Below are 16260 nucleotides of genomic sequence, written 5' to 3'. Positions count from 1 at the left end.
ACTAACCAGAAGAGACCGAGTCACGAATGAGGAAATAAGAAGAAGAATGGGGAGAAAGACCGACGTCTTAAAGTACATAGAAACGAAAAGATTGGTATGGTACGGTCATGTTAGAAGGGCGGAAAATAGATGGATTAACAGAGTGACAGAGTGAGCCCGATTGGAAGAAGAAAGCGAGGGCGGCCAAGAAGATCATGGCGAGATGAAGTGGACGAGTCTATGCATCGGAGAGGACTACGAGAGGGAACATGGGATGATCGAGACGAATGGAGGACCCGGTTGATGGAAGGAAGGCAGCCAGAGCTGTAGAATCCTTTATATATATATATATATATAAAGGAAATAGTCTTTACCCTATAACACCCATCCTCGCTCAAATATCGTCTATAATATACAAAGTACTTTGGAATGGCCCTATTTGATCGATGGAAAGGGTTTCAGAGTAAAAGGGTATAAAGGAAAAAATATTGTGTAGGAAAAACAAAATGGGGTTCCATATTAGCACCCTCTCCTCTAATAATTAATATTACTAGCAAAAAAGCAAAAAAATCATAAAACATAATTTTGGCCAACTTTTAGTTCTTAATAAACTCTGCGCGCCGTCGGCGCGTGCAAAAGCAGAAATAAAAAGATTTTCGTTCCGGTAAAAGCGAGAACGCCGATGGACGCTGGTTGACGGCGCCTACCTGCTTTCACTGTGAACTAGCCGACTTGATAACACGCTTTAATTTTTCAAGGTTATAAGGCGCTACTATTTACCCATATACAGGGTGTCTCAGAAATAAGTGCAAGTATTTTAACTGGTAGTATAGTTCGACCCCAGAAACAGGCCCATGATTTTTGTTTGCGAAAAAATGTTGAAATTTTTATTTTTTTCTTGACATTTTCCCGGAAATATTGAAAAACTTTTGAGTGCCGCTTGTTCAGTTTCCGGAAATGTTTATATTATATGTTACCTTCGCTTCGAGAGAATGCAATGTTGCCACCTCCTGCGTTATCCACATTCTGTATGTTTATAATTTCATAATTTTAAATTTTTACAAAAAAAAACTTATATAGTATAGTTCAACCCCAGAAACACGCCTATGAGGTTTTTTTCCCGAAATTTTTTTTTTCAAAATCGGAATTTTTTTAGTTTTTATTTAAAAAAAATAATTTCTTGTTAATATGGCAACATAGGTAGTAGATTAAATTTACAAGAAAGAAAATCCAGAAAAGATTCAGTGGTTCTCACAATTTTAGCAAAAAATCATTTTTTTTTCTGGAAATTTTCAATGTAAAATAACTCCGTTATTTTGGACTTATTTGAAAAACGATAAAGAGAAAATATGTTTCTTTTATCGAGATCTACCACCCCTTAAAATACTTGCACTTATTTCTGGGACATCCTGTTATACGCAAAGTTGCCAACGATGTCAAGAATAGGTACCCAGATCCTCGCCGACTACCGGTAAGCGGCAAACCTGCTTGCACTGTGTTCGCACACTTAGGCTATAACGTATAGGCATAAAAGTAAGCCTGCGGTTACACTGGAGACGGGTCCGTGAGTTTTTTTAAACGTGCGAGCTCTGACGGAATTTACTCGCACGACTATTTTATTGTAGTGGTTACATTAGATGCGCGTTTATGGTGTCGAGTTTGTCGAAACTGACGCCACTACTTTGATGCTGTCTGAAGATTTAATGTTAACATAACTACTTATGAACAGAAGAAAATGTTAGGTAAATGATTTATATGCAAGAAAAGGCAAAGAAAATGAATATGTACAATATTTGGTGAATTAAAACAGCAACCGGTCAAATTTTTTGAATATTTTACAATGTTTCCAGCAACATCAATATATCTATAATAAAAATAAAGCTGGTATTCAAAAATATTTCAATTTTTCGAAAATGTATTGGGCCCAGAGATATAAAAATTCCAGCGCTCGGACGTGCACGTATTAAAAAAACAAACCAGTTTGTTTTCATCCGACCAACGGAAATCGACGTACGTGCACGAACGCGCAAACTCCGATGCAATGTAACCGCCTGCATAGATACCATTTGTTTGTTTTTTGCTGCGTGCACGTCCGAGCACGTACGACTAAAAAAACGTACAGACACGCATCCAATGTAACCACGGGCTAAAGCACTTTTACGCATGTTTACGCATAAGCAAAAAAGTACGAAAATATATTATTAAACTGTTATTAAACTGACATAAAGTGTCAAATTCAACGAGTATAACCATAGTTTCTCGATATACCGGGTGCGTCTCAAAAGTGGCTCAACCCTATAACTTTTTTATTTTTTCAGATAAAAAACGAGATTTGGTATGTTAGTATATGACATAAATTTGGATTGATTAACGTATTCAATTGTTTTTAATCACTTCCTGTTTTCTCCGGAAATGACACTACAACTTTCGTTTTTTAAATGGCACCTTCGGTTTTTTTTTACTTTATTCGATAGAAAATGACATTCTGAATAGAATGTCAATATCATATGTCAACTTTTGACATTTTCTTATATGGTTTATTTGAAATTGTAACATAAGGTTCATAACGATAATCTGACTCGAAATACCATGTGTGTGATACCAAATTATTTGTAAAAAAATGCATTTTCCAAATATGCTAATGAGCCACACTTGTGATGATATATGATATGGTTAAAAATACGATTTGGGCATCTTCTAACCGGCCAGGAAAAAAACATAAAAAAACATTAGACGATCAAATATATTTTTTCAAGACTCCATGATTGTTAGTGTTTTTTACACAGCTATAGCACTCTAGATTGAAATTTCAAATACGATTTCTTCTTCAGAGAGGATGTCAAACGTTGCCATATGATACATCATGCTTCATCGAATGAAGGAAAAAATTACCAAGGGTGCCATTTAAAAACCAAAAGTTGTAGTCATTTCCGGTGAAACGGGATGTGACCAAAAACAATTGAATACGTCAATCAATCGTAATTTATGTCATGTACTAACATACCAAACCTCGTTTTTTTATCTGAAAAAATAAAAAAGTTATAGGGGTGAGCCACTTTTGAGACGCACCCGGTATAATTACATACAAGGTATTATATTAAATATTTTTATATTAATATATAAAATATATAATTTTTGAGCCAAGTAAATGACCTCTAGAGCTTGACCTCGCCAAAATTATCATCGATTGTCATTCCCCAGCCGTCTTTGACGCCGTTTTTTTTTCGATCGTATGCATTGCATTGCAGTTTTTGCAGTTTGGGCTTGCTTTCCAGCTCGAGAATTTTTATCGCCACTAAAATCAGAAAATGGTACAATATCTTCAATTGTAACGACTGGTAGGACCGTCGTAGATGTAGTTTTTTTTTGTTCCCGCATAAAAAGAGTCAAAGGACTATTGTCTTTATTTTCCAAACCATTATTTCCAATCTATTATTTTGTTTCCTTTTTCAACTCAACTACTACTGTCAATTAAATATTGATGTTCCTGTTGTTACTCAAAAGCGGCATTTATGTAAACATTTCTGTCTACAAGCCAGATACTACATCTCCAAAATCCATTTTATGGCACTTGCTATACTTGCAGCTCTACCTTAATATTCCCATATTAAACGTGCTGCTGTCCTAAATCGTATCGGTACGAATTGAATATACAGATTAGCGATAGGAACTATCGAATGGTTTTATTCGAATAAAATCATTCATTCATTTGTATACTAAAAGATATGTGACAAGATATGAGCCACGACTATCGAATGCTTTTGAAAAAGTAATTTAGCATTCGTTTCATTTTTGTGTGCGTCAGTGCATTATTAGTTCTTCCAAATTTTTATAACTTCGCCTTGTAAATACAGAGCTATTTTTGCGTTTATTAAAATATTTAAAATACTAAAATAGTAGTTTTATTTTTTTTAATTGACGATTGTATGCGTGTGCAGGTGGTCAAAATTTTTCCGAAAATTTGTGTGATTTTCCGTAGCCCGATTTTTCAATTACTTAATTTTATATGGTATATGGTCTATATTTTTAATGGGAAATTTTGGGAAGTAGCAATTTTTAAGAGAGATGAGATGGACTTACAATTCATTTTGAAAATACAATATTTGTATTTTAGATGTTTTAATAATATGAATTGGTTGAACTTAATAATTATATTTAAGTAATGTGGTTAAGTAAATGGTTATCGAACTCAAATTTTGGGGTGAGAAAATTAAATTGAAAGTTTTACACGTGGCAATTTAAAAAAAAAGTTAACTTAGTTAATTATGTTTGTATTTTGTTTATGCTAATTCTCTTACATGTAGTTTTTTGCGAAGAAATATTTCATTTATTTTTTAAAGTAAATGCCAGTAAAATAAAAAAAATAATGTGTCCTTATCTTTATCCGACTCCGCAAAAAATCAAAGATGCCGGCTTCTTTCATAGCATTGCCACCGACCGTTTTCGACGAATGTTTTCTTACTAGCTATCGAATTATTCGAATGAATTGCTATCGAATGTTTCGATAGTATTCATTCGATAGTTCCCACTACTAATACAGATAGACTTTCGGCTAGTGAAAATATCCAAATTAATGATTTAGTACTTTTTATTTTAGAAGTGAGGGAATGTTTATATACATGTATGTATGTTACCATGAGGAATGAAGTGCAAAAATCCGTGCCTGATACGCTGGCCTCAGTTGCCTGAAGGAGTCGACTCTGCTGTGAATTCACCATACGCCATTGAATTTAACATTGACCACAACTAGTATTTGAGGAGTACTAGTGTTTGTTTAATTTTTACTAGATAGTAACTAGTGATATATATTATGAAAATCAAAACGTTTTAAAAATTTTCAACATTAAATACAATGTCAGTCCAAGAAGATATTTTATTTCATAATAACTTCACGTTTCAACTGATAGTTATAAATTAACTAGTGAACTACTGTTTTTTTTTTTGTTTTTTAGTGTTCGCAAGGCCGCACAGCATGGCAAGAACGGGAAAGAGGAAGGCGCTGTTCACTCTCCGAAGAAGCGCGGCAACACCGCATCAAGCAGACCGAAGCTCATCATCGATGGATGAAACGCAATCGGGTTAGTTAAAAATATCTTTCATTTTCTTTGGTTACTAAACATAATTATATATCCAAATTGTCCCCAAAATAATGTCATATTTGTGAGAACCGTTATTTGTTAGAGAGTAAAGGATTAATGATTAATTAATTTTAAAAGATTTTTGCTACGTAAAATCTGGTGTTATTTGAAAACTCTTTTGAAATTTGTTATTTGAAAACTCTTTTGAAAATGATTCTAGTAGTAAATTAATAATATTTAAATAAAATAAATAAAAAACCACAGAATACGCGTTCTTATGACCCGATCAAGGAAACATCACCCTAAGGCCTGCATGGAAAGGATTACATTACCACGCAACCAAGAAGGAAGAGGTATTCAAGATATTAAGTTATGCTACTGAAGATATTAAAGAGTTTTGCTTCCGACAAATTAACTATTTAAGACCGTATTAAAAACGAAAACCGAAGCTGTCTGCATCGCATAATTGTAAAAGCTGACAAGAATTTCACACCCCACTCAATCTTAACCAACGGCGCAACCAGAAACCGAAGGTTTCCTCATCGCCATCCAGGACCAGGTAGTTAAAACCCGCAATTATGCCAAATATATCCTGGGTGAGGCAGTGGACTCTGATTTATGCTGAAAATGTCATAGATGTCCAGAAACAATAGACCACATTTTATCAGGCTGTGGGATATTAGCACGAACAAAGTATTTAGAAAGGCATAATCAAGTGGCAGGTATTATTCAGCAGAGCTTACTGACTAAGACAGGAATTAAGGAAGATACACGACCTTCTACTATCAATATGAGCCGGCCAGTACATAATACAAAAGGAGGATCCGAAATATAGAGTATACTGGGATAGGATTATACTTACCGACCGAACAGTGAGTCATAATAGGCCTGACATTACTCTGACAGATATAGAGGAAAAAATTACTTACATGATTGATATATCAATTCCTGCAAATAATAATATACATCAGAAATATCAGGAAAAAATAGAGAAATACAGTAACCTTCGAGAAGAAGTTTAAAAAATATGGGATATGAAAAAGGTAATTGTGCTCCCGATAATTATGTCGTCGACGGGCTTAGTACCACGTCATCTGAAGAATAGTTTAAAAATAATAAATCTATCTGAAGATATTATCTCAACAATGCAGAAAGCCACTTTACTTCAATCTACATCAATGGTCCGATCTTTCTTGGCTAACTAAAAGTGAGAGTTCTTGATAATTAGTTATCCGTTCCTCAACACAGTAGGTACCCAATAAGGTGAAAAAAATAGTAGTGATAACTCTCAAATACTCAAATTAAGATATAAAATATCAATTAAATTCATAGACATATATGTATACTAGACTACTGTTACTAGGGGTAATGTAGCGTAATAGCGCTAATAGCAGTACGTAATGGCAGAGAAAATGTGAATCATAATATATTCAATTATGTAGAAATCTATTAAATCAGGTGTCTTGATTTTTGAAGGAAAAAAATTCACAGTTCTTTACAAAGATGCAACCGGGGGGGCATTGAAAATGATGAATAAAAACGTAAAAATATGATTAGTGTTAATATGAGTGTATTACATACATATGTTTAAATAACGAACTTAACAAAAAACAACAGATTTAAAGATTCACTGAAAAAGTAATAGTGTTAACATTAAATAAAACATTATCAATAATAATTATGCGATCGCACCTATCCGTAAAACAAACAAGCAAAAAAACCTCGAAAAAACAAAATAACATACAAAACATCAGGTTAACATGATGACAGATCATGATCAATGACAGATAAAGAATGCTTAAATTTTCTAAAATTTTAATGGTATTACTTGTGCATTATTGGCCTTATAATTTGTTGGAATTATATCTTTTTTAAATATAATTAGACTTTTTAACGATTTTTAAGTTACCTAGGAAAAAATCTGTACACGTACCTACCAGTATTGTTACAGGTTAATTCGTGAAACAAATGTGTTACATATTATTCGTGGTGTTAGTGGTATTATATTGGAATCAGATTGGCATTAGTGGGGCATTATATGAGAAATTTTGGTATTTAATTTGTATTTTTGACATTACTTTGGCATTAGTATACAGACATTGTCAGCGGTTTACCCCTTGTAGATAATCAAAAAGTTTTTAGATAAAATTTGCTTTTTATGTCAGATCATTTCCATGAAAAATTACATTAGATTTTTATTAAAGATGCTGGTAATTAAAACATTGACTAATAAAGCTTGTCCACTTTAAATAAGGGGTCACGAAATATCCTCCTTGGAGTGTTTGGGTTAAGGGGTGTATAATAAATTAATCGTTGTTTTATAATAAAAACCATAAAACATTTATTTGTGAGTAAAATAATGCAATGGTTAGATATCTCTCCTTTATAATTAGGTGACTAAAAATACACTAAAATAATTAGAAAAAAAATCTTGTAATTATTTAGTAATTACGTCAATATTAATTAATTGACTTTCTAGTCTATTTTATTTTATGTACAAATATATTATTAAATTTTAATCTAAGCATTAAGTAATAAAACACTTTGTGCCCTCTTATATCATAAGAGGTTACGAAATATACTCCTGGTTGCACCCCTTACAGAAAACAGTGTAAGGGGTGCAAATAAATTGTATAATCACTGTTTTTTATAATAAAAACTATAAAATATTTCTTATTTGTGAGATTAAAAAAACAAAACAATGCATTGGTTAAAATAAGTACATTCAATACATATGTATGTGTTATAACATAATATAGCCATTACTATTATACTATTATTATTAAAATAATATGTGTGTAACATATTTCTTTAACGAATTAACCTGTAACAGACATTTATATGCCCAGTATATTTTTGATTAACAAACCAATCAGGAAAAATCCAAAACTTACCGTTATAGGAGGTATAAGATGATTAAACTTATATAATGACAACTGCTTATCGGATAACAAATTAATTACTACTGTCAGCTAGTTCAGCTACTGTCTAGGTAGAATAAACCTAGAGTACCTACACCTACCTATGATGTAGGTAGATTAAAGGTTATTTTGACGTTACCTCTCACTTCGGTGTCACAAGCTGAATTTTTCAGGGATGGAAGTACAGTACATGATATGGTGACCCTTATTCCGAAAGTAGCACAAAATTAGACCGGGTAAAAGGGCACTATCATCAAAAATCGATATATTAATACCACCGTATAGAGAAAACAAATACTTATTTTTTGATCCAGTACACAATAAAGTCTTCGTAGGGAGTAATTTTTTATAATTACTTATAAAAAAACATTTCCATTAGCGCTTATGACCAAAAAAAAAATAAACATGAATAACTCATTTCAATCATGCGAAAATTTGGTTTAAAAATAGATTTTTTTTAATATAACTTTCATTTAACGAAAAACGAAGGCCTAAATGAAAAAAAGAAACAATTTAAAAGTTTCGCTTATGTCTTGACAAGGTATCAAAGCAAACCCCATATTTTTGCTTTTAAACTAATAAAGATATATCAATAAACAATTAGCGATGTAATGGTTTTTGCGCGCGCTGGCCGACTGCCGCCGCTGCGCCGAGATTTCCTATACCCTTGTCTATATGACGTCATGGTGTGGCAAATGTAGCATTTTAATTCGATTTGGGCTCCCTTATATAGGATAACAGAAACATTTTCAATGTTAAAACGCATTATTAAGCTATCACAAACTAGTTTTATTCCAAAAAATGTTTGTTAGAAAGTATCCAATATACAATAAAATACATTTGAAATTAGTTCTACATATTTTTTATAAATTTCAAAAACAAAATGTATATGGGCTTATCATATTGGTCCATCTTTGTTTGTTACTTCTTAGTTAACAGTATTTTGAAATCATCCAACTATACGATGTAGAATGTAGAATGGTTTAGGAGGGCGCGACCTTACAGATCTATTTTGTGTTCCCCTTTCTTGAGTTATAACGAGTTATAACACATCAGACAGTCTTAGTGCTTTGACAAAAACCAGTATCTGAGACGGCTCCACGTACACACATACACTACACACTATACGGTTCTGATATTTAATAAATAATTAAACGGTGCTCAAAATGTATCAAAAGCTAATTTGCCGATTACGTTCAATTTCTAACTTTGTTGTGAACACTGAGTTGATAATAAGCCGTGATTATACAATATGATCGAAAAAAAACGGCATCAGCAATGGCTATAAAATGAAGATCGCTGTCATTTTATATATAAATTTATATGGAAAATGTCATTGATCGTCATTTCTCGGCCAACTGGACGCCGTTTGTTACGATCATACGGTATAGGTATTCCTTTTTCATATTGTACACTACAGTTCTAATGAAAAATAATATTTTTTTACAGAAAAAATCGATTATAATAAGTCAAAACGTGTAATTTTATAAAAAGTTTTGAACGATAATTTAATTTAGCATCAGTACCAATCACTAATCCTAAAATACTCCAACACACTGTTGCCAACTATTTCAATCATTGTTGATCGCTCCCAAATTATTGTTGAAAACTAAAAATTCTTAAAATCAAATTGCAAAATAGTCTTTTTAATTAAAGAAAACAACTACAAGAAAAATTCTTAACAAATAGAAAAAACACTTTAAAGTACATAATCACCCTATGCAACATATTTCCTATGATGGAAAAGGACCGCTTTGCCGTTAATTCCCGCCATGAAAACGTTGCAACGAGTTTAACCGCCAGTTTGACCTTTGAACTTTTGAAAGAGCAGGCGTGGGGATATTTGGAGGGGCTGTAAGCTATAACTCCCCCCCCCCCAACGGGAGTCGGTGCTCCGTGCAAAAATTCAATTTGGCCTTGGGACGATTTTTATTCATGTTTTTGCCGATGAAGAAGAGACCTACATTATAAGGCGGGTTGCATAATATATTTCGTGGCGCAAGGATGGCAAAACCAGAGATTAGATGATATCCTAGAGATACAGTATGCGCCCGGATTATCATTAAAAGAGGAAAAACCTTTTAGTATTATATATATATATATATATATATATATATATATATATATATATATATATATATATATATATATATATATATATATATATATATATATATATATATATATCGGGGTCAGAACGTCCTACGACGTTGTCCGATGCCTAACTTCCACCCTGTGCGATTTTCCCATTGATCTTCGGTCAGATTTTTCTCGCTCACATCGACCTTCTTATTCCTTCGTTTACCAGGTGGTATCCAATGAATGACTTGTTTTGGAATTCTTTCATTGTGCATTCTCTGAACGTGGCCGTACCATATTAATTGTTTTTGTTCTATATCATTTACTATTATTCCCTCTATTCCCATCTGTTGTCTAATATCTTCATTTCTGATCTTATCCCTCCGTGAAATTCTCATTTTCTAATCGCGTCCATTTCTGTTGTCTCTAATTTCCTTTTATACCTTTTAGTATTAACTTTTTGAAAAAAGTTTTTACTTATTCTCTGCAAGTTTTTACTTGTTCTTAAATATTTACTCTCGTTTATACTTTTTGAAATGTATGCAAAAAAGTCTTATGGGTATTTCACCACTGTAAGAAAATCTACAAAATAAAATAGTTATTTTTTGTAAACACTGCTGCGTTAATCCTCCTTCTTCTTAAGGTGCAGTGCAGATTCCTGCGTAGGCGTTCATCTTTTTCTTTCTCATCAGATGGTTCTATTTATTGCAGAAACTTGGATTGCTTGGAAGTCCTGTATGCCTATCCAATGACGAATATTTCTCAGTCAGGATAGCTTCTTTCGGCCTATTCCCCTTTTACCCCACTCGATTTTACCCTGGAGAATTAGACGCTGAAAGTGATAGCGTTCTCCTCGTAGTATGTGTCCCAAATAGGCTGTTTTCTTCTTCTTGATGATTTCGAAGAGTACATGTTCTTCTAGACCAGCTCTTCTGAGAATGTCTTCATTCCTCGCATGGTCGACCCAGGACACTCTTAGCATTCATCGTAGGGTCTATATTTCGGAGGCTTCAATTCTGTTTATTGTTGCTACCTTACCATATAACAAAACGGACCAGACATAGCACTTCACCATTCTGTATATAAGGCCGAAGTTCAAGTTCCTATCTGTGAGAAACCTGTAAAAAAGTGTTAATCCAACGGAGACTAATTGTCAGCAGTGGGCTAATAAACAAATTTGCTTAACGGACAAAAAATACTGATACGTCTACAAAAACCGTTGACGTTCTGTTAAAAAAAATTAGTGAGTAAACGTATCTGTTTTAAAAAACTAAAGTGTTCTCGAATAGTTGCATTTAGATGTTGAATGTAGAATGTAAAATGAGTAAGAGGGGGTTAATCACTGCGACCTTAAATATATATTGTCCCCCCCTTCCTTGAGTCATCACACAATCTATAACCCATCATACCCCTGTTGCAGAGGGTACAGGGTATTTCCCATCCTCCTCTAACAGCAGTTCTTCTAACACCCTTCCACGGTTGGAGTTTGGCCTTCCGCGCCGCTCTTCACAGTCGAGGAGCTTGCTTCCGGCTGAGTAACCCGTGAGGTGGAGGCTGGAGGATCTGTCTCCATTTTCTCCACCTCTTTAACTTGGACCTGATACCGGTGTTGTCCCGTATCTATAATAGAGGATATGTCCCTCTTTATCTATTGCCTCCTTGAATTTGAGATCAATTCCTATTGTGGGGACTTCACCATGACCCTCCTTCCTCGAGTTGATGACTCGCCAACTCGATGTCCTTACATTGAAGTTCTGACCTTGAATAAAGCTCAGCAGGTAGGTGGTATCTTTCCCCTTGCTCCTCGGCAGACGAAGACCGTTATGGCCGCCCCTTTAGATATGTTTTCTCCCTTTACTGCAACAAGTTCCCGCCCTTGCCAATGTTTAAGCTTAGGTGCGATTTCCACCAGCCAATTCGCTGATTCTAGAGATACACAATCTATGAGGATCATGCCCACCCGAAAGTGTATCCCCGCAAAACGCAGCTGACCCACATTTTGTAGATCGTTGTGTTGCGATCCGATCGCCAATATTTCGTCCAGTATAGCCTCTTCTAGAGACGTTTGCTGGTCGCTGGTCACAGCAACCTCTGGGAAATCCTTTGGCAGCACCGCTATTTTCACTTGTCCAGCAACAGCGGAAAGCTGGTGATACGTGCCTGCTTGCCTCCCGATGTTGGACGACTTTCCATCCTGGCTTTTGAGAGGTTCTCGCTCCCTCTCTTGCCCTTTGATGGAGATGAGTCAGGCTGTTTCTTGGTTTCTTTACTCTCCCTTTTTCTGAGGAGTGTTTTCGCTTTTGCTTCCTCTGGAGCAAGTCCGTCGTGGAACAGTCGGAGGTATCTCCGTGCTTCTGCTCCGCTAAGACCTACTCTCAGAGGATCGTCTAGCCCGCCTGGTTGACCCAAGCCGGGTAGCTTATGTCGCTTATTGGGTCTAGAGGTAGGCTCTCGACCCTTGCTGGAGAAGGTGGTAGCTTGTGTGCCACTTGTGGAGGATGATCCCAAGCAAGTGTCAGCCGGCCCCTCCTGTAGTTTCCTTTGGATTTGGTCCCTTGGAACTTTAATTTGTAATGTTCCCAGTATCGCTAGGGGGCTTCTCCCCCACAGCTTCACCGGTGGTGTTTTTAATACTAGATCTCATAGTGTTACCACGAGTCGCTAGGGATAGTCGGTCCACTTCTACACAGCTCCGCATGCAGAAGTAAGGGGTAAATACAATGGGGTGCCCCCTGATACCTCAGGGTTAAAGCTAGTAATGGCTAGTCCTCTATCTAGCCACGCATCTCTTTGACCTGGTCCCGCCATCGTAGGATTTAGGTTTTTGGTGAGGCTGTATTCCCTTGGTCCAGGCGGTTAAGACAAAACCCCCTACACGCTCTACCCGCGAGACATGACCACAGTCAGTAGAGGGTGCCTGGTAGGACTGACAGGGGTAGCCCCGTCCGGCATCGTTATATGTCTTGGTGCAATTCCCTGGCCACGACACTACAGCCAGGGACAAGACAATGAGATGCTTCTTAGACCAAGCTAAAGTGCTAGAGGAGAATCCTCCATTATGCGTACTAGTTTCATTTTATGCTCTAGTAGTTGTTTTGACTTTTTGCTATTTACCACTGGACATAGTCTTCGAGCTGTATACTATATGAAACGACGACGGAAAGAGATATACTTTTTGAAACGTTAAGCATTTTTGTTCATTAGGCAAATTTGTTTATTAGTAAACCACTACTGACAATTAGTCTCCGTTGGATTAACGCCCAGCAGTGTTTACAAAAAATAACTATTTTATCTTGTAGATTTTCTTACAGTGGCGAAATACCCATAAAACTTTTTGGAGAGATGAACAGACATTTGATGTATACAATAGAGGTATGACATTTTTTGAAATAAGTATGAAAATATGGTTTAATTTTATTTTTCTTAAAAAGTATGCTTGGTGGCATTTTCTTACAAGAGATTAAAAATGTACTAATAGGACCATTTTTCGAAAAAAAAATCAGTAGTTGTTGGAGTTTTTCTACATAAATGAAAATATTTCTACTAAAATGTATATAAGGGCGGAGGTAATTTTCACCCTTCCTGTACATTTTCTTGTTTTTTGTAGAAGTCAAATGTTAAAGCGCTTAGTAAAACAAATATCATTTAAATCGGATTATCGGTTCTTAAAATATTTTAAAAATGTGTTTATTTGTTTAAAGTTTGATGCGCTCTAACGGACAAGCGAGGCACTTTTGTATAGAGGTAAATTATGTTCAGTAAACTTATTTTGATTCCAAGAATACGTAGTAGTTCTATGTCACCGGAATATTGAGACAACCTGTATTTATAATATGTCATAATTGAGAATATTCTGATTCGCACTTCTTAAATAAAAATATTTTTTATATAAAAATGTTTTAATCAATTTGTAATATATCATAATTTAATATATTATGATTTAAACATTCTTTATCAGTTTATACTCTTACTAAATTAAATTGTTAGGTGGTGTAATATAGGTATAAAATAGAGATGAGCAACAAATCGCAAACTGCGATTCAATTGCTGCGATTTTAAAATCGCAATTGCAACCTGCGATTGGCTCTCATACGAAACTGCGACTGCCATTTCTTCTATTTGCGAGTTTCAATTTAGGCAACCAATATTATTATAGTTGCAAGTTACGATTTAGTAGCGAGTTACGAATTTGCTGCGATCGTGACTTTGTAAACTAGAACCGTGATAACCTTCTATCTGCAAGTTTGAATTTTTAGGAGTTGCGATTTGCGATTTTGTTGCGAATGTAATTTTGTGGTCCATTGAAGCATTTTATAGTAAACTGCCATTGAATTTTTTCTTTCATTTTTATTTATAGAGAAGGTAGGTATTACTTTCTAGGGCCAATCATAAATATACCGCGTGTTTCTCAAGAGTGGTTCGCCACTATAACTTTTTTAATTTTTCTGATAAAAAAAAACAGATTTGGTATGTTAGCATATGACATAAATTAGGATTGATTGACGTATTCAATTCGTTTCGATCACTTCCTGTTTTACCGGAAATTACTACAACTTTAAATTTTTTAATGGCAGCTTTGGTATTTTTTTTAATTTATTAGATAAAAAATGGCACTCTGAATAGAATGGCATTTCATATGTCAACTTTTGACATTTACGCTTAAAAAATCTTATTTCAAATTTCAATCTAGAGTGCCATGGGTGTTTTAAAAACACTAATTTTTAATGAAGTATCCTCGGAAAAAAAATAATTGTTTATTGTTTCTCGTGTGTTGTCCTGGCCGATTAAAAGATGCCCATATCGTATTTTTAATCACATCTCAATGTTTCCAAATGGAACGAAAGTGGCGCATCAGCATATTTAGAAAAAGCATTTTTTTACGAATAATTTGGTACCATACAATTGGTATTTCGAGTCAAATTGTCAGATGTTAAAATAATACTTAAAAACTAAGCAACTGATTTTTTCTACGACTAGCCTAGAAAATGCAGTTTGACACACGGAAAACACCATCTGAAATTGGCGTTTTGCAAACTGTTGTGTGCTAAGGATTTAGCGCACGACATGTGTCATTTTGCACACGACATATGCCAATTTTAACATTTTTAACCTCCAATGTTTAGCTGAAACACCAAACGCAACGCAGCCGTCACAAGAAATTGTCATCATTACATCGCAAATTATTTCACAAAACTGGCAAAAACTGAGTGACTCTGCTGCTAATTTGTAGTCGTAGAAAAAATAGCGTAAAAAACTCGTTCGAAACCTTCTTTGTACACTAGTTCGACAACAAACTGTCGAACTCGTGTGGAAAACGTCGTTTTCAAAACTCGTTGTTTAATATACTACTTACTTATTAACATTTTTTTAACTGTTAAGCTATATGTATATACACAGACAATTATATCCCTAGTAGTATATTAAAATATTAAAATCGCAATCGCTGAATACAGTCGTAGCGATTTAAAAATCGCAGTTTTGCTCATCTCTAGTATGAAAACATATTTTTAGCAACCTGAAATACTTTAATTGATACTAATTTCTGTAATTTTACGTATTAATTAAAATAAATTAATTAAAAATATACGTAAAATATATTCTAAAATTATTCTGGCTACGAAGTGCTGTGCCCTTAAATTCTTACTTATTGTTAAGAGTTTTTTATTTATTTTATTTATAATTGTTTTGCGCACGTCTTGAGGTAATTTTTATTTTATTTTTTACAGACAAAAACTAAATCAAAAATAAAACAAATTGCCATTTTTAAAAAAACATTCTGAAATATAAATTAATTATAAATTATTTTTGGACGCCTAACGCCTATACAGACAAATGTATTATTTTCTGTTAATAAAATAATTATTACACTAATTTGAAACAAAAAACTATGTCATAAAAGGAAATCACATTTAGCATTCATTGTACATCCTGAAACAAATTAAATTAATAACCTAAAAATGATATAACCAAAATGTATTTGCTAAACAAAATTTAGTTATATCTAATTACAAGGAAAATAAACAAAAATAAACCACATTTCTAAAAATATTAGGCATCTCAATATCAGTACATTATTAAATTTATTCTGCTCCGTTCCTTTCTATTCTGCATATCTATATGTAAATTTATAGTAAATATCTTTTCTATATTCAAATAGAGTTTTCAAAATATATAAGATTTCTTGCTTCAAAATATACCGGGTG

General features: G+C 34.0%; 1 protein-coding gene across 1 annotated transcript in view; it reads left to right on the top strand.

The window, feature by feature from the left end:
- Positions 1 to 16260, top strand: part of LOC115874391 — an 85831-nt gene that overhangs the window by 47958 nt on the left and 21613 nt on the right. The window contains exon 2 of the mRNA XM_030889542.1: positions 4932 to 5057. Coding sequence (XP_030745402.1) covers positions 4932 to 5057 — 126 coding nt within the window. The remainder of the gene's footprint in view (positions 1 to 4931; positions 5058 to 16260) is intronic.

The sequence above is a fragment of the Sitophilus oryzae genome, unplaced genomic scaffold, assembly GCF_002938485.1.
Source record: "Sitophilus oryzae breed Bouriz unplaced genomic scaffold, Soryzae_2.0 scaffold_1274_pilon_pilon, whole genome shotgun sequence".
Taxonomy (NCBI): domain Eukaryota; kingdom Metazoa; phylum Arthropoda; class Insecta; order Coleoptera; family Curculionidae; genus Sitophilus; species Sitophilus oryzae.
The sequence above is the reverse complement of the archived record's forward strand: the minus strand, read 5'-3'. Positions and strand labels throughout refer to the sequence as shown.